Raw genomic sequence first — 23,534 nt, forward strand, 5'->3', positions numbered from 1 at the left:
GCACGAACAGTTCAAAGCACGCCTCTTGTTAATCAGAGGAGTGTTCCAGCATCCCTGCGGTGGTCACACTGGCTTAATTGGGACCCAGGCTGCTTTGAAGTCCTTTTAATCCTTCCTGAGCCGGGAGAAAGAATTCGAAGGCAGCAACTGTAAATTTGAAATTTCTTCATTTTATTTACATGTGTCTGGGGACCCACAAGGCTCGTTTGCGTGAAGCAGTTAAGCCGCATTGCTGGCTTTGGACAGCTGATGAGATCTGGACCTCACGAGGCAGGGGGTGGGAGGCCAGTACCTGGCAGAGGAGCTGCAAAACCACAGCTGAGTGAGGACACAGTTGCAGGGTCCCCCTTCCTGCTCCGTCTTGTCGCTGTGCGCCTCCCTGTGGTCCCCAGAGTCACTCTGTCTTGCCCTGCCTCCAACAGCCAGCCCTAGTCTGCTGCACCTCCTCAGGGTTGGGAGTTTGCCACCTCACAGAGCCCTTATCTCCACCCCGTTCCATCCTGCAGAGCTGAAATCCACACATTTGTAATTTTGTGCCAAGGCTAAAGGTGTTGGTTCATTGTGAAGTCACCTGGGTACAGAATTTGCTCTTCCCAAGGTCATGTGCCCACTCCATGTTGCCGCCCGCTGCTCATGGTCTAGTTCTTCCAGCTCCACAGAGGTGGCATCCAGGTGGTGGGGTGGAGGGAGGTGGACCCAATGGTGGCAGCGCTCTCCTGGCTTTTCCAGGCAGTGTCACTCCTGAGCCATCTGAGTTGATGGTTTCTCAGTCAGACCTGAGTCTGTAGCATTCCCTGAGCCTGCCAGTGTGGCGCTGCACGTTTGCATACTGTGAACCACACAGGTGTGGGTGTGGCTCTCTGAGTGTGTGCAGTTCCCCTTGAGACAACACATTTTCTCTCTCCAAGAAGTTCTTTGGGTGGAATTCTCCTGTCACCCTGCAGCTACAACTCAATTTCACTTGACCTGGAGCCTCTGAAAATTCTTCCCCCTGAGCTTGCACTGCTCACTTCTGTGTTGCTTAGTCTGTGGAAGGTGTTACCTTTTCAGACATGGTTCCTGACCGCCTGTGAGGATTGCACACCTCACTCTTGTTACCTGTCCTCTTCCCCCGCTGGTCTTCCTTGGGAATGTAGTGCACATTGGGTTCGTCACAGTGACTGCCTGCCTGCCTCAACAGGTGGGAAGTCTCCAGGTCTGTGTATGTGTGTCAGAGAGTTCTTCAGGGCTTGGGACTAGACCACCATGTGGCAGTGCTCGCTGGATTTGTTGAGTGAGATTGCCTCAGATGCAGGATGCCCAAGTCTGTCCATAGGTGCTGCTGGTGAATCAGGGTTGTCCTTCCCATTATATTCTAAGAGTTGATTCTCCCCGCCCTCTGGCCCCCCTGCAGGGGTTTTACTTCTCGCTTACAGTCCACCTGTTCTTTCTACTTCTCTGTGAGGTTTTAGACTCTGGTTCTGTCATCAAACAGATTTACTCTCTCTGTTTTGTTATTAGAACCAATAAACCTGTCATCTATCAGTGCCCAAGCAACTGGTAGAGGTTTGTAGGGGTGGTGTTGGACACTGTCTGAGAGACAGAGATCATCACAAAGGCTCACAGAGGGCTGGATGTCCCTAATTTGGTAGTCAGGTTGGGAGACATGATCCTATTTCACGGACTAGGAAGCTGGGGCTGGGATGGGAATTGAACTTGAGCCTGGCTGACTCCAGGGCATAGTCTCACTGCTAAGCCTGGCTCTCTTTTGACATCCATTTTCCAGAGGAGGGGTTGAGACTTGGAGAGGTCTTCTGATTGGTTGGAGGCCATGTAGTTGATAGCCAGTGGAGTTAGACTTTGAGCACTGGCCTGGTTTCTGAATCTAAGATGTTAGCTCTGTTCCACCGCCCTCCCCCCTTTTTTTAATGCTTCTGAGGTTTGTGGAGTCTGTTTTTTGAAAACGAGTGTAATCTGTGTGTGTGTTGTTCTCTATATGATTCCTGTGGTCCAGATGCTGCAGTATGGGGCAGGTGTGTGTGGGTGGCAGAGTTGTAGCTCTGGACACATGGCTGACACATGGCTCTCACCAATATACTCTGTTCTCAATTCTGGAAAATTCAGATAGATCCTGCAGCACCATAATTCTCATACCAGTGAGTCATTCTTAATTTTTCTTTTTCTTTTGTGTTTTTTGGTACTAAGGATTGAACTTGGGCAGTCAACCATTGAGCCACATCTCCAGCCCTATTTTGTATTTTATTTAGAGACAGGGTCTTGCTGAGTTGCTTAGAACCTTGCTTTTGCTGAGGCTGGCTTTGAGCTCATGATCCTCCTGCCTCAGCCTCCCAAGCTGCTGGAATTACAGGTGTATGCCACTGTGCTTGGCCCCATTCTTAACTTTTTAAAAGTTTGAAATGTATTTCATATGGAAAAGTCTGTCTTCAAAGGCCCCAGGTAGTCATCTATGTGCCTACACTCAAGCTAGGGGCAAGAGGTGTGGCCTCCACCCACCACCACACTGGCATCTGTTTTAGGGTGGCCATTGCTATTGTCATTACATACTTTGTGAAGGCTGCTTCAGTGTAACAGAAGTCTTATTTCTTTGAATTTGAAGGTGGATCCTTTGCAAAGTCTTAAAGACAAATTCTTGAAACATTGATGTTGAATCAGACAAATTGACTATGAAAGACTAAGAGGAAAAGTTGTAAAATCTAGGAAGACTATAGGTGTCCACTTCAAAGGAACCAACCTAAAAGTCATGAGTTACTTGTTGTGTGTGTGCTTTATGCAAAAATATAAGGTAAAGCTCTAGTTGACCTGTATTTGAAGAAGACATTTGTAGCATAGGGAATACTTGTGTATTTTTATGTTTTAAGTTAAGATGTTTGAAACACATGTATCATTCTATTCCCCTCTTAACCAAGCACCTTTTGGGATCAGTTGCCAGGCTTAATTATTTTAGGTAGGAGGCCTTTCACTAATACATCATTGTCCTGTTTATGGTATTACCTATACACAGCTGAACATTTTTAAGAAATGATATCATTGTTTTGTTGTAAATGGTCATAGTTAGATTTCTATGCATTAATTTGCTGTGGGAATAATTTGTTTTCTTTTTACAAAATTTTCATTTAGCACCTGATTCTGCAGTACAAGATTACAGTGCTGAGCTTTGAGAAATTATTTATTGAATAGCTTTTATATGTTTCCTTAGCACAAAATATTTTATACATTTTAAAGGTATCTAGAGGTAAATCTCTCAGGCCATTCTTGTCCTCTTCTGCTGGAAGCCATTGTTATTTCTTCTTCATCCTCGAGTATAATTCAGTTACAACAATGTGTATTTTTTCTTTCATACAAATGACAGCATAGAACACTTACATTCTGTTTTTTTGTGTTTTTATTTAGCAGTGCATTTTGGAGATCTTTCATTTTAATATGTAGAAAGATTCTGCATTCTTTTGATTTTACACAGATACTGTTGTATGGGTGGGTGAAGTTTATTTAATCAGTAACCCTGGACTTAGAATCCAGTGGTCCGAGTTCTCACTTCTCAGAGCTGAGCTGCATGGTATTGCTCTGGAAAGGTATCATGATTTTTCCTTCATTTCACATACGTTTCTGGAAGCCTGTGATTGCGCCAGTGAAAAAAAACAAACAAAATGTAAACTGTCTCTTCTTTTAGGGAGCTTTCATTGTAATTGAGGGAGAATGATGATAACCTGACAGGCAGAGTGGGTATCTGATGGTGGTGGGCTGCGGAAGGGATGCAGGGAGAAGCTGGGGGGTGGGGTCCAGAGTTTCAGATAGGATGCTTGGGAGATCCAGCTGAAAACTTGGTGTCCTGTGACCTAGAGGTGGATGAAGGAGTGGGGTGTGTGGGTATCTAGGGGAAAGTATTCTGGAAAAGGGACATGAAGGTCCTGAGGCCGAGTGTGACCGTGCTGTTGGCTTTGGAAGGCAGCAAGTCTGAGAAGCAGCAGCTTGCCGCTCCCTCCTTCTCAGATAGTTGATGTGATTTTGTTTCCATTTGAAAATCCTTTTGAGGTGTGAGGGAGGGCCTTCCAGCCTTTGTTGCTGGGGGCCTTTGATCTTGGATGGGCCTGGAGGGAGGCATGGCAGGCCACTGTGCCTGAGAGAGCAACAAGCTCTGAACCGTCCACAGGGCTGGAGTGACCTTCTGTGCTGGAGGGAAATGGGTGCTCTGGAAGATTTGTCAGTGGCCTTGTCTATCAAGGCCTGGATGTTACAGAGCAACCCTGTACTCAAAGGGTGAGGTGGGCTAATGCCCTTTGTTGAGTCTCCTGAAGTCTGGGTAGCTATGACCTCAACACCAGACTGGGGCCTCCTACTCAGGGAGGCAGTGACCACAGCCCCTGAAGGTGGCTCTGCCAGAGATGGCCCAGGGTGAAGCCACCGCACTGCTTAGAGTTAGTCTCTCCTCCCCAGGAAAGCAGTAGTTCCTCTCCTCAGTCCTGGGCACCCCATATCAGCCACATCAATGTCAGATCGGGGTGACCTGCATCCCTTTTCCCAAGCAGTTATGTTATATTATTGAGAAAAGTCTGGGCTGCCTGCAGGGGTTCGCAGCCCTCAGTTCTTGCCATTTCCTTGATTTTTAGCAAAAGTATTTGCTGTCTAATATTTTCCGTTCATTCCTGTTTTGGCATCCTTTTTGCAAAAACAAAAAGCCTATCTTGTTTGTGTTGTGTTCCCTCCTTTCTGTTTGGGCCCTGGCTGAAGCCCAGCCCCAGCAATATGGTGGTTATGCCCTGCGGGTTCCTATTTTTTGGAAAAAATATATAATAATAACACCTCGGGAGAAAGCTCAAGGCTTCTCATTTGGTTTTGTGGCTGTTGGTGCTTGATTCACTTTAGGCTTCGGTATCCTTTGGATCTGGTGTCTATCAGACTTGGGGGAACTGGCACTTAGGCTTCCAAAAGTGCTGTGGCATCTGCTATAGGACCCCAAAATAGCTGTGGCTGCAACTGCCTTTGCCTCAGGGGTAGAGCAGTGGGCATGATCCCCCAGCCCTCTTCTATTCTGCACACAGGTGAGTTTGCATCAAAATTCAGCTGCAGATGGAACAAAAAGACTTTTTCCCTGAAAGCCCCCGTTAGGATGTGAAAGGCTTCGCAGCTGAAACTAGAGTTTTCCGCAGCAGGTGTCACAGCCTGGGCTGCAGTTGGAACTGTCACTTTCTTGTCATCTCTGTGTCGGAGGCTCCCGAGGCCTCAAATGCCTCCCACTTTGTAGTTGTGAAGTGCAAGTTTCAGAATGGACTGTCGGTGTTATTTTTAGGCCATAATGGCACTTGGCGTGACTCCTTCTAGTTACAAGCACTTAGCTAATCCCTGGAGCGCCCTGGGTAAGCATCTCTGAGTAGCTTTAACCACACACAGGTCAGGAGGCTTCCAGAAAATAAACACTCTTCCTGCCAGTTGGAGGTGTGTGGGCCCCTGGTCTTTGGTTTGAGATGCATGACGGCTGTGACTGTGCAGAAATCCTCCATGATCCACAGCTCAACGTGGACTCACCTTCTTACGTGGAGCTCAGGACAGGCGACAGGAGGCCAAGTTCTTCGCTCTCTTCTCCCAGCCCTGAGCTTGTTCTGAATCCAGGGCTTCTCATGGTTTGTCTCCCTTCTTTTCTGTGTGCCCTTTTCTCTGCGCCCCTGTCTGGGCTTCTGCTGGGCTGAGCAGTGTGCACTTGGCACCCCCTATTGGCCAGGCTCCCTGCTCCCCAGCCTGGGAGCTTCTGGCGTCTTTCCTCACCTTCTGAGCCTGCTGTGGCTTTTCCTTTGTTTTTTGTTTGTACTCATACGTGTAGTACATGAATTCTCATTGTAAGTAGTTCACAGAGGCGCATGAAGTTAAAGACCCCTCAGCCTCGATCACTAGGCCCTGCTTGACATGGAAGTAAACTCCAGATAAACTTGGGGTGAAGCTCTCTAAGGGTGTTCCATACATCTTACTTATTTTCTGTGTACTTAGAAACATGAAGTTGTGCTTGTGGATTGGGTGTCTAGATGGAGTCACGCTGGGCCTGAGCCATTTCCTGAGTGTCTGTGCTACTGGCCCACTTGGGTGTGTCTTCTGCCGGAGCAGCCTCTCAATGTGGCTGGGCTGCTGTGACAAATTCACAGATGGGGCTCGGAGCAGGAGTTTATTCCTGTTGTTCTGGAGGCTGGTGTTCCGCCTCTGGTGAGGGCCCTTCCCACCTTGCAGATTGCTGCCTGTGCTGTGTCCTTGCATGGCCAGGAGAGAGAGACTGAGCAGTCTCTTGGTGTGTCTATCAGGATGCTGACCCCAGTGTGAGGCCCTCACTGTTCTGACCTCACCTAACCCTTATCACCTCCCCAAGGTCCCATCTCCAAATCCCATACTGTGGGAATAGGGCTTCTGCATAGGAACTTCAGGAGGACAGAGTTCAGTCCTGAGTGTCTAAACCATGGTGAGGGTGGCTTACTTGTACCTTGCACTGCTAGGGCCCTGCCCATGGGGACCCCAGATACTCTGTGGCCCAGGGTGAGTGTCTCCCCCTATATAGTGTCTTCAGTGTTGGCCTGAGAAATGGCAGTAAGAAAGGCCACTGCTGTGGAGGGTGGCCAGCAGCACTCTCCTTGTAGCTTGTTGCAGGTTCTTCCTTGCATGGACAGCTGCTTTGCTGTAGCCAGAGTAATGGCCTCCATGATCCCTGCAGGGGCTCTTCATATCCACTTAGTGAGGTGGAGGGACACTTTGGGGGACAGAGCCATGGGTTGGCTCATACCACATGGCCCCATAAGCCCTGTGCTTGCTGTGGTGGGTGGAGAGGAAAGCAAGATGTGTCCTTGGCCTTGGGCTTGTGTGCCACCTACCATGCCATGTTGGGAGCTCTTGCTGTGCACTCCACATGTGTGTCATGCTACTCGTAAAGCTACCAAGAGTTCTGGGATATGTTCTTCTGTGTACTAGTCAGAAGATGTGGCTCACCTTGAGTTTAAGCTCATGGACCAAGTGGACTGTGGAAAGCCAGATGGCATCTCTGAATTTCCATTTCCTCATTGAAATATGGAAACATAAAGAATAGGACTGCTTTGCATCCACTGGGATAGTGAATCTGGAATAGTTCTGAGAATCATGCAGTAGCACGCGTGTGGGGCTGTGCCATTACTACTCTTGCTCTATTTTTTAAAAATATTTATTTTTTTTTTTAGCTTTAGGTGACACAATATCTTTATTTTATTTTTATTTATTTTTTTATGGATACAACACAATGCCTTTATTTTTATATGGTGTTGAGGATCGAACCCGGGTCCGCCCGTGTTAGGCGAACACTGTACCGCTGAGCCATAATCCCAGCCCCTTTATTTTATTTTTCTGTGGTGCTGAAGGATCAAACCCAGTGCCTTATACATGCCAGGTGAGTGCGCTACTACTTGAGCCATGTCCCCAGCCCCTCATTACTACTCTTAACTCTGTGTGCATGCAGCTGTTTTGGAGGAAAAGCAAAGATAGGAGCTGTTGTGCATCATTTCCATGCCAGGAACTGGGCAGCACTTTGTGAATATCATTTCCTTGGCATGGTGACACCATTATGTGTCACCCTGTTTTTATAGGTGAAATAAAGCCAAGGCTTATGAAGGTAGCCTGCTGCTATTGCATGGCTGGTGGTGGGCTGTGGCTGGACTCGGGCTGTGGTTAGTGCTCTCTGCCTCACTCATGGGTCACATGATAGACTACTCATCCTGGTCTCTAAATGGCATGGTTTTGGACCTCTATTCCAGATGTGGAATTAGGCCCACTTCTGGGGACAGATGGAACTGAATGTGTGTTCTTTATCCCTCAGGACTCCAGAGGACCTCTCCAGATTTGTTGTTGAGCTGCAACAGCGAGAACTTGCCCTGAAGGAGAAGAACAGTGCCATTGCCAGCAGGTAGACCAGGTGTCTGTGGGGATGCATGTGTTCTGGGCACTTGGGCTTAGGCAGAGGGGTGCTCTCCTGTCTCACTGGTTAAAGTAGTCCATTTTCATTGCTATAGCAGTGTACCTGAGGCTGGGTACTTTTTAGAGAAAGAGGTATGCTTATAATTTTGGAGATCGAAAGGCCTGGCTTGGCTCTGGTGGGGACCTCATGGGTGGTAGGGCATATGTGTAATGGGGGAGCACTTTGCCACACAAGAAACCAGGAAGAGCATTGGGTGTGCTCCTTCTATGACAGCCCTCATGAGAACTTGCCAAGGGGTCCTGACAACTACCTTGATCCTTTCTGAGGACAGTACATGTGTAACCTGAAGACCTTCTGCTATGCTCTAACCCTAATACCGCTGCTCTGAGAAGTCCTGGGGAATAACTCAAACCACATGTGAGATGTGGCATTTTCGGGTGGCTTTTAGTTTGAGATGGTGGGGGATTGGAAGCTCCAAGTTCCCATAGTATGGTAGTGTGACTCCACTTGGGGTACTGTGACTGTTCTGACAACATGTACCTCTGGTTTCCTGGTGGCTTGGCTTTTTGACTTGGGGGTCCCTGCTTGGATCAGGACTATTCTCATCTTTCTAACAGTGTGTGGGCTTGGAATGACCTTGTCATAGTGTAGAAACCTGGCCCCTGGGGATGCAAGTGTGTAGACTTGTGCCCTCATGGAAGACCTACAGAGTATGCCAACCATCTGAGGCCTTTGTAAGTGACAAAAATCTCGGCCAACTGGCTTGAGCATCGAGCACATTCTTTCTTAGCCCCAAAGGAGGCCCAGAGATGGGTGGCTACAGGACCTCATCCCAGGGCCTGGTGTTGGGTTTTTTCCTCCTGACACCAAATTTGTGTTCTTTTCTGCTTTTCCAGTCTTGACACCACCTCAGTGTCTTATGATTCAGTTCAGTTTCAACATTTCTTAGAGTTTGCAGGTTTATGCAGATGCCAGTCCTTTTATCTAGTTCCCAGGTTACCTACTCTGTCCAATTACAAATTCAGGGAGCTCCATGATCCCCTCTTTAGTTTTTTTTTTCTTTGTTCTTTTTAGATATACATGACAGTAGAATGCATTTTGACATATTATACATACATAGAGTCTGACTTATTCCAGTGGCTTGCTAGAGCTCAGGAAAGTGCCTTATTTACTATCCTGATCCAGCTCAGGCAGAGCCACATGGGAGGGTGCATGGGGCAGGAGTCAGGTGCTGAGCTTCCTTGCTTTCACCAGCTGTGCCCCTTCTGTGGTCACCAACCTAGAAGCTCCCGAATCTTGCTGTTTAAGAGTTTCCTCAACCCAGTTTTTAGTCCTCCTCTCCAGGCTGGTGAGTGGGGCTGAGAGTTCTCAGCTCTAATCACTGGTCTTTCTGTGCTCATCCCCATCCTAGTTAAGTAGGGGCCTGTCCTAGTCACCTTATTAGTAGAAACCCAAATCCTTACTAAGAAAGGACTTCCTGCCACCCAGAAAATCCCAAGAGTTTTAGAAAGATCCCAAGAGTTTTGCCAGAAACTGAGTCAAAGGCCAGAATAACGGGTTGCGCTGCTTTTTATGGTCCGTTTGTTTGCCAGCTGTCTGGTCAGGCTGGTTTCTCTTATGGCCTTGAAGTTCCTGCCCAGGTTTGGGTGTCAGGAGACAGAAAGGTGAGGCCTCTTTCTTGGGTCTTTTTGGAACAAGGAAATCTTTCTAGGACTGCTATCCAGCAGATGCCCCTCACTGGCCAAAACTGGGCTGTGTGCCTGTCCTAGACCAGTCAGTGATAGAAAAGATGGAGTTCCACCATGAGCTAGGAGTTGTCTGGTTTGTGCTTACATCTAGCGGGTGTAAAACCACATGGGACTGGGCTCCTGCCTTGAGCAGAGCCACAGGGAGAAGTTGCAGCAGTGACCATGGTGTGAGGCCTGGGTGTCCTGGTGGACTGACTGCTTGGCAGGTGAGTCTGTGAGGAGAGCCTGGACCTAGCCTCTTCACCATTGATTATTAAACCTCAGTCTTGTCCTCCTGTGCAGATGTGTTTTAATAATTTATTAGTAGCCAGAAGGAAGGGTTTCTTATTTTGGGGACTGATGTCACTTTGAAAATCAGCTTTTAGAAGCATTTGGTTATGTTGGACATAATAACATCAATTACTTTAAAAAGCTCAAATGATAAAGATTGCCTTTTGCTTTCAAAGCCACTGTCAGATGAAACAGGCATGAAAAGTGATTTGGAATTAAAGCTTTAACACTTTGCTCTTCCATCTTCTTCATTTCACTCCACGAAACAGAATGGACTGTTAAGGGAAGGGCACTCACTGGCATCCTTCTCCTGCCAGCCATGAGGCACTTTTCTACTTTGACCAGTAGCCACAAGTTCACGTATCTACCCAGAGAGCCATGAAAGGTGGGGAGGCATCTGCATATAGCACAACACCACCTCTGTCTGTGGATGTGAATGGGGATTTTCTTTTCGATCAGTTTGGGATGGTGTCTGTGTCTCAGGAAGCAGCTTGTGCCATAGGTAGGTGGTCTGCAGACTTCTGGCCCACTGTCCACCTCCCAGGAGGTGCCCTAAGTTCCTCTGAGAGTCAGTGCACCCTGTGGAGATGTGAGCCTCAGGGCACCCTGTGGAAGTGCCCAGTGCTCCATGCTTATCTGTAGAGTGAGTGCTGTGTTGCCTTTGTGGTGGTGTTTCAGGGAAGGGACATGAGGCCCCACAGCTGTCCCAGCCTTGCTTGGAATGTTTTTTGAGGATTGACTTATTTTTGTGGGTTGGCCTTTTATGCTGCGGCTTCACGTGGGACATGTGATATGGCCCCTAGCCCAGTGTTAGCTATGAATGGGGCTGGCGAGCACCTTGTTGCCTGGCTTGATCTGTGTGCCAAGAACCATGCTGTTGGGATGGATGGGGAGAAGGATGTGGGTAGCCATCAGGTGTTGAGGCTGCCACTCTGATGGGGGTGGACAGTTCCCCATGGGGGTGACCTGGGACCTCTGGTACTCAAGAGATAGAACTGAGACCCTACATGCTGAGACTTGTGTACTGGGGCTGAGAGGTCCTGCCTTTTTGTTTATTCACAGATCATAAAGCAAAGGTGGCAGGGTGGCACTGGCCTTGGTTGTTGAGATGGATTCCTCCAGCTTTGGCCTCTGCCCTCATGTTCTGAGCTGACTGTGTTAGCCTTAGGTGGAAGGTGTCCATTGTATTTATGGAGACCTTGTAAGACTGGTATGTTTCCATGGATCTCTTAAAGGCAATTTGATAAAAATTCAGATGGTGAGAAGGAGGTAATGTGGTAGAGTCAGACAGATGCCAGGCAAGTGCCCAGCAGGTGGTCATAGGTTCTGGAAAGGGCTTTTTGGGGTGTGCTTTGTCTCCTTGCGTGATGTGTAGTCATTGCAGAGCCGACACATGGTCCACCTGAGACTACAGTGTCATGGGGTGTGATTGTGTCCACATGCTTCCCATGGCTGTGCAGACCAGTGGCCTGGGCTCCCGTCGTCATGCAGGTGTTCTTACCCACTCTTACCACCAAGCCATCGATTGTGTCCTCCTTGTGAATTGAACATTTATTCCTCTCATTTTAGTAGCTTTTTAATATGCCATTTTGTGGCTACCCTGTACTTCACGGGCCCACTGCTGGGTGTTTTTCTTCTTCCTCCTTATCTGCCCCCTTTCTGGATTTTAAATGCTGCTGTCATAGACTTTTTAAAAAATATATTTATTTATTTTTTTTAGTTTTAGATGGACACAGTATCTTTATTTTATTTATTTATATTTGGTGCTGGGGATTGAATCCAGTGCCTCCCATATGCTAGGCAAGTGCTCTATCCCTGAGCTACAATCCTAGCCCTGTCATAGACTTTTGTAGCATGGTCCTTAATTCTTTATGATGAATTCCTGCAGTGGGACAGTTGGTGGCATGCAGATCTCCAGGAGCTTGGCCTTCAGAAGACAAATGTTGCGCATCACCCCATGCGTTGCTCTGCCAAGAGCAGCAGAAACCCTTCATTCCTGAGCAGCACTCACCTGGGTGTCTTAGTTTTCCTCCTTTGCCGATCTGACAGAAGACTGCTACTTCCTGTGTGTGCTGTCTCAGTAACGTGGTGTCTGTCACTGCGAAGCTGGAAATCAGAGAGTGAGTCAGCGGGTCCTCCAGGTCCCTCTCCTACCTGAGGTTTCACTGTGCTGCGGTAGTTCAGGCTTCTATTGGCCTCTCGGTAGTTATGTAATAGACTTTGGCCTGTTTCCGGGCAGAGCTGTGACTCTCCCAGCAGGAAGAATTCTGAGTAGGGTCGGCCACTAAGCATGGCTCTGACCTGAGCTCTGTATGAATGAGGTGTAGGGACATTGAACATCCTGCACTAATGGATGCTGAGGGAAGATCAAATGATGTTGTACCCCAGAGCCACCTGCTGGCCGCCAGCCAGCTAGGAATGAGAAAGTATTTCTAGCATTGAGCCACATGTGGCTTCTGGCTGCTGTACTGGTACAGCACGATTCTGAACTCTACACTGGACTGAAATCATTATTACTATTTTTTTTTGTGGTGATGGGCATATAACCTAGGGCTTCTGTTTGCTGCCACTGAGTTACACCCCCAGTCCTTTTTTATTTTTTATTTAGAGAGAGGGTTTCCCTAAGTTGCCCATGCTGGCCTTGAACTTGCAGTCCTCCTGCTTTAGCCTGTTGACTTCTGGGATTGCAGGTGTGCACCACCGTGGAATTCTGTCTCTTAGTGTTCTGAGTCCACAGAGCTGGGGTCTGGAAAGCTTGATGGTGGGGCTTGTGCTTCCTTTTGATCATGTCTGCCATTGAAGGGACAGGAAGCTTTATGAGTCCTTCTACATGGCAGGAGGTGGGAAGGTGCTTCTTTGAGTAGATGTGGATTTACTCCGGTGCACTTCCTTATCTCAAAAGGGAGTGTCTGTCTGTAGGGCTGTTCTGAGGGCTGTGTACCTGGTGCCTCATGGCTGTCAGTGATCATGTGGCAAAGAAAGGTCCTTTGGCTGGCTGTGCAGCCAGGGGTTGAGGTAGATTCTTACTCTGCAGAGCAAGGGCAACATGTTCATACACACCTCATAAGGCTTTTGTGCTCTGGCAGTAGGAAGTGCTTTAAGGAGATCTGAGTGTTCATTTCCATGTGAGTCCTGTCATGAACCACCAGTCCAGGCCCACTCTGTTTTTCTTTTCTTCTCCATCTTTGGACACGTTGCTCAGGGGCCCTCAATCATGGATGTGAATGGGTCTCCAGGGCCTGTCTCAGAACCCTCTTCCTCTTTGGGTGGAATCTGATTATAGTGAAGGAGCCTTGCTCTTTTTGCTATCCTTGTCTTGGTTTTGGTTCTTGGAGTCTGATAACATCCTTCCTAGTTATGGGGCTGGGGACAGGTGAGTCATTTAGAATGAGTGGTCAGGTCTGGATGCATCCTCTGCTTACTGTCCTTGCACAGAGCTCCCCAAGGGCTATCCTGGAGCACCCTCTGCCCTTGCTGGGGCTTGCTAGTGTCCAGGGGTCCCAGGGGCCCAGACCTGACTACATACCCCCTGGCTCTGCTGGCGAGCAGGAGGCTGACTGTGGCCATGCTAGTCATTGTTCAGACCCTGAAGGGTGACAGGTTGCTGTGCTCTGGAGAATGTTGAACCACTAAGATTGGGAAATTTGTGCAGGAATTCTAGGGATCTTGCTACTTGGGGGTTCTCTCCTTTCCTAGAAATGACGGTTACGGTTTGAAGAGGGGTGGTGGAGGGAACAGGGCCTCTCAGGGCCTGCCACAGTCCACGGTTCTGCTTCCTTTCTGTAATCATGATGATGACGAGGGTGATTATGAGAGCAATCAGTATCGATGGCATTTGCCTGAACGAAGTCTGTGCCAAGTGCTTCCCGTGCAGCATCTGACTTGAACCTTAAAGACAGCTCTGGAGCAGTCACATTGATAAACCCCGGCTTGCAGATGTGACACTTGAATGTTAGGTTGATGTGCTAGGAAGTAGTGGAGACAAGACTTGAACACAAGCCCGTTTTCTCCAGAGCTCATGTCTCAGGTCCCTGAGCAGCACCCATATACCATCCAGACCCTTTTTACTTGAGGGTGGGACCCAGGTTCCTGAACACTGTTCAGATAGGCTGCCCAGGTTCCTGAACAGCACCTGGCATGTACCATCCAGGCCCTTGTGACTTGTTTCTCTACCTCACTGGGGCCTGGGGTGATGAATCCTGTGCACTCAGTGTTGTCCAGCTGGGCTGAAGCCTTGGTCACCTTCCTCAATTCTGATTTAAGGCAGAGCTGGCTCTAAGGCCAAGTGGAGAGAAGCAACCGAGGATGGTGGACACAGGGAGCTGGTACCTGCCTATCTGTTTTGGCCACTCCAGCTAGCTGGGTCAGGCACTTGGGGCTCAAGAGCCTTTGTCCCATCAGCCATCAAGTATTGCCTGCTCTGCCCCAGACTTGCACTCACTGGGATGGCTGCAGTTTGGAAGTTCATGTCTTTCTGCCTCTGTAGAAGAGCCTTTAATTGTAGTTACCAGGGTGACTAGGCTGGAAGCACCTCTATTGCTGTCCCTCCTTGGTGTCCATAGAGCCTCCTGATCCTGGGATGGGCTGAGCTGGTATACTTGCTTTGGGGCCACCTTCCCCTGGGGCCACCTCCCTGCCCCTCCCTGGGGCCTGGGCCCAGGCAGCATGTGGAGGAGATGTGTTCTTATGTAGCAGAGAGACTAGAGTAAATCAGTGGAAGGTTGTCATCCCCTCCACATCGCAGACTACCTGACTAGGCACTGGTTTCTGTGTTGCCTCCTGAGAGTAAGTTAAGGTCATCATAGTCATAATACTGTTCCCCCCTGCCCCACCCAGTGGTACTTACTGGAAATAGAATTCCCAGAGCTCTATTGCTGAGATACATCTCCAGTCCTTTTTATTTTTATTTGAGATAGGCTCTTACTGAGTCACCAAGGCTAGTCTTGAATTTGCGATCCTCCTGCCTCAGCCTCTTGAGTAGCTAGGATTATAGGCGTGCCCGGCTTATAGCCATAATTCTTTTTTTTTTTTTTTTAGAGAGAGAGAGAGAGAGAGAGAGAGAATTTTTTATTCATTTCTTAGTTCACAACATCTTTGTTGGTATGTGGTGCTGAGGATCGAACCCGGGCCGCACGCATGCCAGGCGAGCGTGCTACTGCTTGAGCCATGTCCCCAGCCCCAAATCTTTTTTTTTTTAAATATTTTATTTACATTTTAGTTTTCGGCAGACACAACATCTTTGTATGTGGTGCTGAGGATTGAACCCGGCCGCACCCATGCCAGAAGAGCACGCTACCGCTTGAGCCACATCCCTAGCCGCAGCCATAATTCTTAATATGGCTCTTCAACTATTCTTTGTTCAAAGTAGTTAAGCCATCCTTTTAAACTGTCTTGTAGTTTAATGAGACCATGTCACCTTTGTCAGTCGATGTCTCCATGAGTTATGATGCTCTCAAGCTGTTCAGAGTCAGCAAAGCCAGTGATAGGCACATGAGATTCAGAGTGCTGGGCTGCATGCTCTGAGCATTGAGTGGGGGTCACGTTGTACCTGCGGTGATGGTGAGCAGTTCCCACTGACTCCACACATGGGCTGCCTGTGTTCGAATCTTAGCACTTTGTCCTTGGACAATTTAATCAGCCTTTCCCTGCCTCTCAGAATGGCGATGGTGAGGGTGGCTCTGGTGGGGTTGTGAGGGTGAAGTTCCCTCTACAGGATACAGCCTGGGGCTTGGTGCAGCAGGCAAGCTGTTGGCTGGTTGCTATGGTAGTCTTTTGCTGTATTCAGTGTTTGAGGAACCGAGTGTTTGGGGTATAGAACTGGGAGTACCCAGTGGGTGGCACAGGCAACAAGGTACATCAATGTGTGTGGCCAGCAGCAGTGTCAGGTTGGGTGATGGGTACATATCAGGTGGGGAGGGTAGGATTTCCTTTGGGAGATATGGTGGGTGAGAACAGAGTCAGTGATGTCGTGGCCTGGAGTGCCTCCCACAGCTGCTGCCTGCCAGGTCTCATGCTCATCAAACCAGTTTCTGTCTTGGCACAGGCTAGCACCTTGGATCGTCAAGGACATAGACAAGAGGCCTTCATGGTGTCCATTTGGCTTTTGATAGCACTTAATGTAAATTGACTTCTGCAGAAGGTGTTAGGCTAGCTTGTCTCTGACGGGTTGTTTTCATGTGTCCTCAAAGATACTCCCCTGCCCCCCAACCATACCTGTTTTAGAGACACAGTGGTACTTGCTCCCCATGGGCTCTGTACCAGTTCTTGATGGTGCCAGGCCAAGCTCTTACATGAGATGCTGGTCTTGAGTCCCAACTATTGAGCCAGAGACCTGCTGTGAACCCAGGGAGGACCACCCAAGAAGCCTACACCTCCCCTCTCCAGGATGTGGCAAGGAAATGACTCAGCAGACGGGGCTTTCTCTCCACCTGTGACTTGGCGTGCTGATAGCCATCCCTGTGCTGACTGTTGCCAGGCGCCTCCTGGAGTCTGGAGATTAAGCCTGGCTGGCTCTCTCTCCTGTTGCTTCAGTGCAGGTGCTGGGAATATGATCCCTTTTGTATTTTTGATACTTAGCACAGGCTGGCCCCTGCTCAGTTGCTTCTGAATGAAGGAAGAGTCATTGACTTATGCTCCTGCCCCAGAGAGATGCTATCCCACACCCTTGGTTTCTATGTTGCTACCTTTATCTATAGTGGCCCAGTCACCACAGGCCCCTGGCACCCTATCCCTGGTGTCTGCCCTGATGGTCCAGTCCCCACAGGCCTCCAGCATTTAATCTTTCCAGGTCTGGGGCCCATGGTTCCCTCTGTTGGCACTGATAGCCAGGTCCCCTCAGGCCACTGGCATCCCATCCTTCCTGGGGTTCATGGGTTCTCCGTCTCGTGGAAGCACATGCTCCTGGAGAATGAAGCACATGCTCCTGAAGAATGTACGCTAGGCTTCTGTCACCACTTTTCTTTGGAATGACAAGAATCTGTGACTCTGTTTTCTATATTTGCCCTCTCTACCACTTACTTTCCATGTAACTGTCTGAGGGAACCTTTATTTTTATTTTTTTGAGAGAGTGAGAGGAGAGAGAGAGAATTTTTAATATTTATCTTTTAGTTCTCGGCGGACACAGCATCTTTGTTGGTATGTGGTGCTGAGGATCGAACCCGGGCCGCAGGCATGCCAGGCGAGCGCGCTACCGCTTGAGCCACATCCCCAGCCCCTGAGGGACCCTTTAAAAGTCAAGGTGTGTTATCCCCACAACTAAGCCCTTCTCTGGCTCCCAGGGCTCTTAGTGGGGAGCACAGGTTCTGCGTGGGCACACTACCTCCTGGCACTGCCGACCCCTCTCATTCCCCATTTCTTCCACACTGCTCTCCTTACTCTCTGGACACGTGCCCCACCTTGACTCTGCCTTCCCAACCTGTCTCCCCTAATTATACTTACGCTCTTTAGCTCTTAGCTTTTTATTTCCTCTGTGACCTTTGCAGATCTCATCTAGACGACACTTTTCATTAGAATGTATGTTATGTAATTAAGTTTGCCTTCCTTTTATGTTTGTCTAACTTGCCTCCCTTGGACTAGGGCCATTCCTGAGTCATCTTACTCACTGTGACTCTGGTGAGAATGTAGTCCTGGCCCATGGTCCATATTCAGTGCAGAGTGAGCCATTGAGATGACAAAAGTGAATGGTCTGACTGTTCTTCCTGACGTATGGGCCTTGAACTTTGTCCCTTCCTTGACTATTCTGGCCTTTCTCCCATCCCCACCCAAGCCATCAGGAAGTCATTTGGGTTCTGTTGGTGGAGGGGTACACTACCTGCCCTGCAGCCCTTTGTCAGCTTCTGGTGGCCTCCTCCTGAGCTGCTCTGTGCTCAGCAGAGGGTCCTGCAATAGCAGCAGCAGCAGCAGCAGCAGCAGCAGCAGCAGCAAGGGGGCTCATAGGTCATCCCCCTCTCACTCCCTAGGCCGACAGCCATGACACATCCTCTGATTCTTCATGGCACTGTGACCTCTGCCCTCACCTGCTGGTCCCTTCAGCCTTTCTGATTCTGTCTGTAGTTATATTGGTCTAGAGTGTGCTGACCCTGTCCCTGCCTTGGGGCTTCTGCCCTGGCTCACTTTCTTGGGGGTCTCTGCTCAGGCATTAGCTTGTTGGAGACCCGTGTGTGTATTTTCCCAGTTAGAATGGGAACTCGGGGTGTGCAGCACTGTGCTCACTGGGCCCCTGTGCCTAATCCATGCCCAAGAGAGATTTGTTGGGTGACTAAATGAACATCTACTCTTCTCCCAGGGGTCCCATAGCTCTATGAGAGTGAGGGTGACCCTTTGGGTTCCTGTATGGCCGACCTTGTTAAAGTGGCTGTGGGCTGTGGGGTCATCCACTCTCCTCCTCCTGCTTTGCCCACTCTTCCTCCTCCCAGCTGCTGGATGGCCTGTTCTGGTCAGCAGCTGAGGTTGTTTGTGGGTTGGCACCTTGTGTCTCCTGTGGCTGGCCTGCACTGGCCTCTGTGGCTCCTTTCCTTTTTGTAGCATCTCTCAGCTCTCAGCTACCCACTGCCTGTTTGCTCCAGCCTGTTTGTTCCTCTGGTGGCTGGTGAATGGTTAGAACTACTAGCGTGGTGTCCTGCTTGAGAATGTGCTTTCCTGCTTTACTTTGTGCTTTGGTGACGAGTTGTCTCATTTCCCCTCAGATGCACCTGGGAAACTGCTTCTGCTCTGGTCTGTGGCTGTGCCCAAGAGGAAGGGCCCAGTGTCCTGTTTCGTAAGGGCTTTGCTGTCCACTTGGCCTCTTGGAATTTTGGGGGGAAGACATGAAACAAAATAGAAAGTAGCATCAGAGGTGAAGATAGCAACTGGGCGACTTGGCCCTGGTCTCGCCTCGTGCAGTGCCAAAGCTCATGTGACATCTGATGGTTCTGAGTTGGCTGTCTTATGGGGAAGCACCTACTGCTGTTAGCTTTAGCTAGGGTCTTCTAGAACTGCCAGTTCCTGGGGTGCAGTCAGGCTTGGAGGCCCAGGTTGTGTAAAGATGTGAGGGCCACTCCTGGGAGTGAGGCTTGGGCTCTGGTGCTGCCCACTTCCTGGTAGTAGACTCTGTGATCCCCTCCTAGGAAGCTGAGGGAGCTCCAGCAGGCAGTGGAGACCTGTGTGATCCTTCTCTGTCCTGCTCCTTTCCTGGCCCTTGTCATTGGCGCTGCAGTAGGTAAGACCAGGGCTGTATTTGCCTAGTCTATTTTGCACCTGGGCTGACTGATGCTAGGCCTGTCTCCCAGGAGCTACCTGGACAGTGACTGATTTGCTTGCTCCGTGTGGCAGTGTTAGCTTCCCAGGTCAGATTGCTCTGGGACCAGTGGCGGCCTCGAGTGCAGAATGCAGCTCGGGCTTAGTGGTGCCCAGCCTGATGAACTAGCCAGGTTTGGGACTCAGGTGAGGGCCCTGCAGGCCCTGTCTTTCCCAGGATGGGGTTAGAGTGTGGCCATTGAGCACGGCACCTGGCCTCCTTCAGGAACTCAGTGATGCAGCTTTTGTCAGTCTCAGTACACCCTTGGGAGAGTCATCTTTTCTGGTTGGTTTCCTCTGCTGTAGGACAGACCCAGTGACCGACTGTCCCCATGCCTGCTGTCTTGCATCACACACATTTATATTGTCTCCTTAGCATATTGAGTGTCCCATGGCTGCATTGCTCAAGGGAACATGAGGAGCAGCCACACCCGTGTGGTCCCACCTGGTGGCTGTGGCAGGGCTGCTGCCTCCCAACATCCAGACTGCAAGGTGCTGCACACCCTCGGTTCCTGGCCTGTCACTGTAGTCTGCCTGTCCTCTTGATTCTCTAGCCCCTCTCTTCTTGCTGAAGGCTTTTGGCAAGAAAAGAGAGCCCAGTAGCACTATCCCAGTAGCTGGCTGTGTGGCGGAGGTGGACCTTCCTTAGGCCTCAATGTGGAGCAGTTTGGAAGAGTGCTGGCACCTGCTTGCAGTGCTCAGATTGGACGTGAGATGGTGCCTGCAGCATTCGAAGCTACTTCTGTTCTCTCCCAGCAAGAGCCTCTTTCCATGGCCTCCCAGCAAGGGGGTTGGTATCAAGCCTCTACATTTTGTCAATTGGAGGGAGCAGAAAGTCCTCGAGGTGAGTGGACCTCTGTCTTACGGGCCTCCCTGGGATTATTCTCACTGCCATCCTGTGCTGTGCCTTCTTGGTCCTCTAGTGCTTTCTTGGTCAGTGCTAGTCAAGTGCAGGGTGGGGGCAACATGGACCTGGGGCTTATGTTGCCTACTCTTTAGGTAGGAGGGGCTGTGACCCTGTATAGTGGCAAGCCTCTCCTTGACTTCGTCATAGGTTCTATCTGAGTTGTCTTCCTGTTACAGCCTGTAGCTGTCTGTTTCTAAGCGTGAGATCAAGCCCAGGTCCCATCTAAGAGAGAGTCAAGCTAATCCCAGGCTCCAGAGCAAAATGTAGGCTCATCAACACCCTTGGCGGGATTCATGTCCATGTGGCCTGGCCCATGGACAAGCCCTACCGGTGGTTTGGCACTGGGGATGGGGTCTGTTTGGATGAGCTGTGAGGTCGAGGCTTATCCTGGGTTGGCCTCCGTAGGGGTGGAGGTCAGCTGTGGGCTGGGGTTGGGCCCTGTGTATGATGGGTGGATGCACGTGCTTCTTTTCAGGGCAGGGGCACTGCCCTCCTGTGACTGGGTGGGTTCCACTCTCTGTCGTCCTGGGAGCAGAGGTGGCCAGGGTTCCTGAGCCTGCCACCTCAGCCAGCTCCTGTTCTGTCTCCTTGGCAAGGCAAAATGCCATTAATATTTCACACTCAGACTGTTGCTTTGCATGTTTTGCATTTCCATATTTAAAATGGCATTTACATATTCATGGCTTTTTAAATAAGTTCTTATTGTTAAGGGATGTGGAAGTGGATAAAATGTGAAACTCCCCCTTTTATTCAAGCACTGGAAAAAATTCATCCCATAGCGCAGTCACTTTCAAAGTGGTTAGTTCTGTCGCAGTTGCCATAGAAAATTATCCTGGGAGCCATTGTGTCCTGCCCTGCTCAAGTGCAGAGGCTGGTGGTGCCCCCAATGTTCCCCACCTGCAGCTGGGCTCTAAGACTTGTCAAGCCTCAGGGCTTCTCCTGGTGTGGACCTTGCCCCCTGCTTGGACTTAGGGATAGGAGTTGCCCATGCCACCCCTTTCCCTTCTTTTGGACAAAAAAGTCCAAGGCAGATAAAGCTTATCATTTTGAAAGTGGTGATGCCAACACTTCCTTTCTCCTCCTGGTGGTTGTTGTTAGAGGTGCTTCAGTCACCAGTTGTCCCTGCACTGGCTACAGACCCCCCTTGCTCTGCTGCCACCAGCTGGGGCTTTGAAAGATCAGGCAGCCTCCATGCCATGATCCTCTTTTTTAGAAGGGAGAGGAACCTGCTCCCCTCTCCCTGCAGCATCCTTCTGAGGGCCATGGGTCAGGACAGGCTGGGGCTTCTCAAGCAGCTGCTAGTATTATCTCTGGGTGCCAACCGAGCCTTGCCCTTTGGTGTTTGCCAGGTGAGGAGCTTGACATTTGTGGATTGCCTCCAGCTTGGATCTTGTGTGGGTCAAGCACAAGTCAGGGAGTGACTAGGTACCTCAGGACAGAAGCTGAGAGGCCTTGAACCTGCAGAAACATGTTGCGGTCTCCTGGCTGGTGGGTGGAGCATGGCAAGAGGTAGGTGCTTTAGAGTTTGAGCAATGGATGTCAAACCAGAAGAGTCCTCAGAGAACCCAGAGGACAGACCAAAGCACAGGGAAGAGACTCCACCTACATCATGGATGTAATCAGACCTGGAATGCAGATTTTCCCTGATCTCTAGACTGATTTTATTTATTTTTTAAACATGAAGTTATTTTTTGTTGTCTCAAATATTAACCCACAACACCTTGGAGGCCATAGAAAACAAAAAGGTAAGTTTGTCTGTGTTAAAAATTTAAAGAAGCTGCAGCAAGAAGCACTACGTGCAAAGTGAAAAATCAAGCTGTGTAGTCTGTTTTTGAAATTGTCTTCAGCTCTTTCAGCTGCAGTTATAACCATAAGATAGGTTTGCTGTGTCTTTGGGGACCATTGGAATATAGGGCACAGTGCTGGGCTCTTGAAGGACCCCCATGGAGCAGTGTTACCTTCTCACCACCAGAAGCTAGTAAGTGCTGCTGGTTTTTGTCTCATGTGGCCTACAGTGCTAGGGTGGGGATAGGGAGTTGGCTTCCTCCAGGCACTAGGTGTCTGGTACACTAGGGGGATAAACACTGGCTTCCAAGCTGCTGTCACATCCTCTGAGCAGAGAACCTGGTACTGGCTTGTCCTACAGCACCCCTTTCCATCCTGCCTGGATGTGCAGGCATGCTTCCTTACCTGGCTCGTAGGGTTCTCGGGAATCTGACCTCCCAGGGCCGGGACCCCAGTGGGCCAGAGCAAGAGGAGGCAGCCATGCTGGTCAAAGATAGAAGGAGTGCCTCCGTGCTGGGCCTGGGACAGGCAGCTCACCCTGCTTGGCAGCCTTGGATGCAGACCTCTGCCTGGAGGCAAGATTGTCCCTTGTGACCCAGGATGTCTGGAGCTGAGGCTGGAGCAGGGTGGGTCAGAGGCAGGCACATTATGGGGTGGGGTGCTGCTGTGGTGGTTCGCAGGCTAGGGCCATCATGTGGGAGAAATCAGCTGTCTTTAGAGGTGCTGCATGCTCCAGGTTCCTGGAACCTTTCTTCTTGAGATCCTGTTTGGATGTGGCTCCTGGTCCTCTCTCGATCTGCATAGCACTGACCATGCTCTCCAGCAGATAGGCTAAGCCAGATCGTTCTTCCCCTGCTGCTTGGTTCCTTCTGTACTGCAGTGTTGACTTTGAGAGTCCGGGGGCTGGGCCTGCCATGACTGGGCTCTAGGGCTTCTTTCTGAATGTGGAACCTGAGATGAGAAGTGCTTCTGGACACTTTGCTGCTGCTTCATCTGGAAAACCAGGTCAAGCCTGTTGAGGAAGGGAGGGTCGTGGAGGCTGCTGGCACCAAGTAGTGCTCAGGGAATAGCAGCTGTTGTTACCAGAGGAGCAGGTGTGTAGTCCTTGCCACTGGTCCCAGGCTGGCTCTGGATCCCACTTGTCTCTCTTGGCCTTAGTTTCCCTGCGTGCAACAAAGGTTTCATCCCAGCCTCTGTTGGTTTCTTTGAAGGTTAAGAGCGGCTCTGTAGGAGGTATGGGTCACATCAGTAGTTGGCATTCAGCTGGATCAGTGACTAGGGTGGGTTTTTTGGAGTGGAGGTAGGGCCAGCTGCACAGCTGCCGTGCCAGAAGACTAGCTATGGACAAGACCTTCCCGATCTCATGCTACAGACTTTATGTGTCTATGTCCCCTCCATGTGATGTTCTTTCCTTCAGTTTTGTCAGTAAAATCTTTTTTTTTTCACCCTCTGCTTGCTGGAGCCTCCTTCTCTTGTCCCATGTGCTTAGGATCTGCCCGCACACACATCTGTGGCTGGGCTTTGCAGTCAGTATGTGCCTGGTCGCTAGAAATGTCAGGTAGCGTGGGGTCTGGACAGAGACTGTGCAATAGGACAGACTTGTCCAGTGTGCCTGAGGGGAAGAGTGCTTTCCCCTGGG

The 23,534-nt window shown here is 49.8% G+C and overlaps 1 protein-coding gene across 2 annotated transcripts in view; it reads left to right on the plus strand.

Moving 5' to 3' along the window:
• Positions 1-23,534, plus strand: part of LOC144369095 (mitotic spindle assembly checkpoint protein MAD1-like) — a 270,352-nt gene that overhangs the window by 46,851 nt on the left and 199,967 nt on the right. For both annotated transcript variants that reach the window (XM_078028153.1, XM_078028154.1), the window contains exon 5: positions 7,814-7,900. In XM_078028153.1, coding sequence (XP_077884279.1) covers positions 7,814-7,900 — 87 coding nt within the window. The remainder of the gene's footprint in view (positions 1-7,813; positions 7,901-23,534) is intronic.

This window comes from Ictidomys tridecemlineatus, chromosome 12, assembly GCF_052094955.1.
Source record: "Ictidomys tridecemlineatus isolate mIctTri1 chromosome 12, mIctTri1.hap1, whole genome shotgun sequence".
NCBI lineage: Eukaryota > Metazoa > Chordata > Mammalia > Rodentia > Sciuridae > Ictidomys > Ictidomys tridecemlineatus.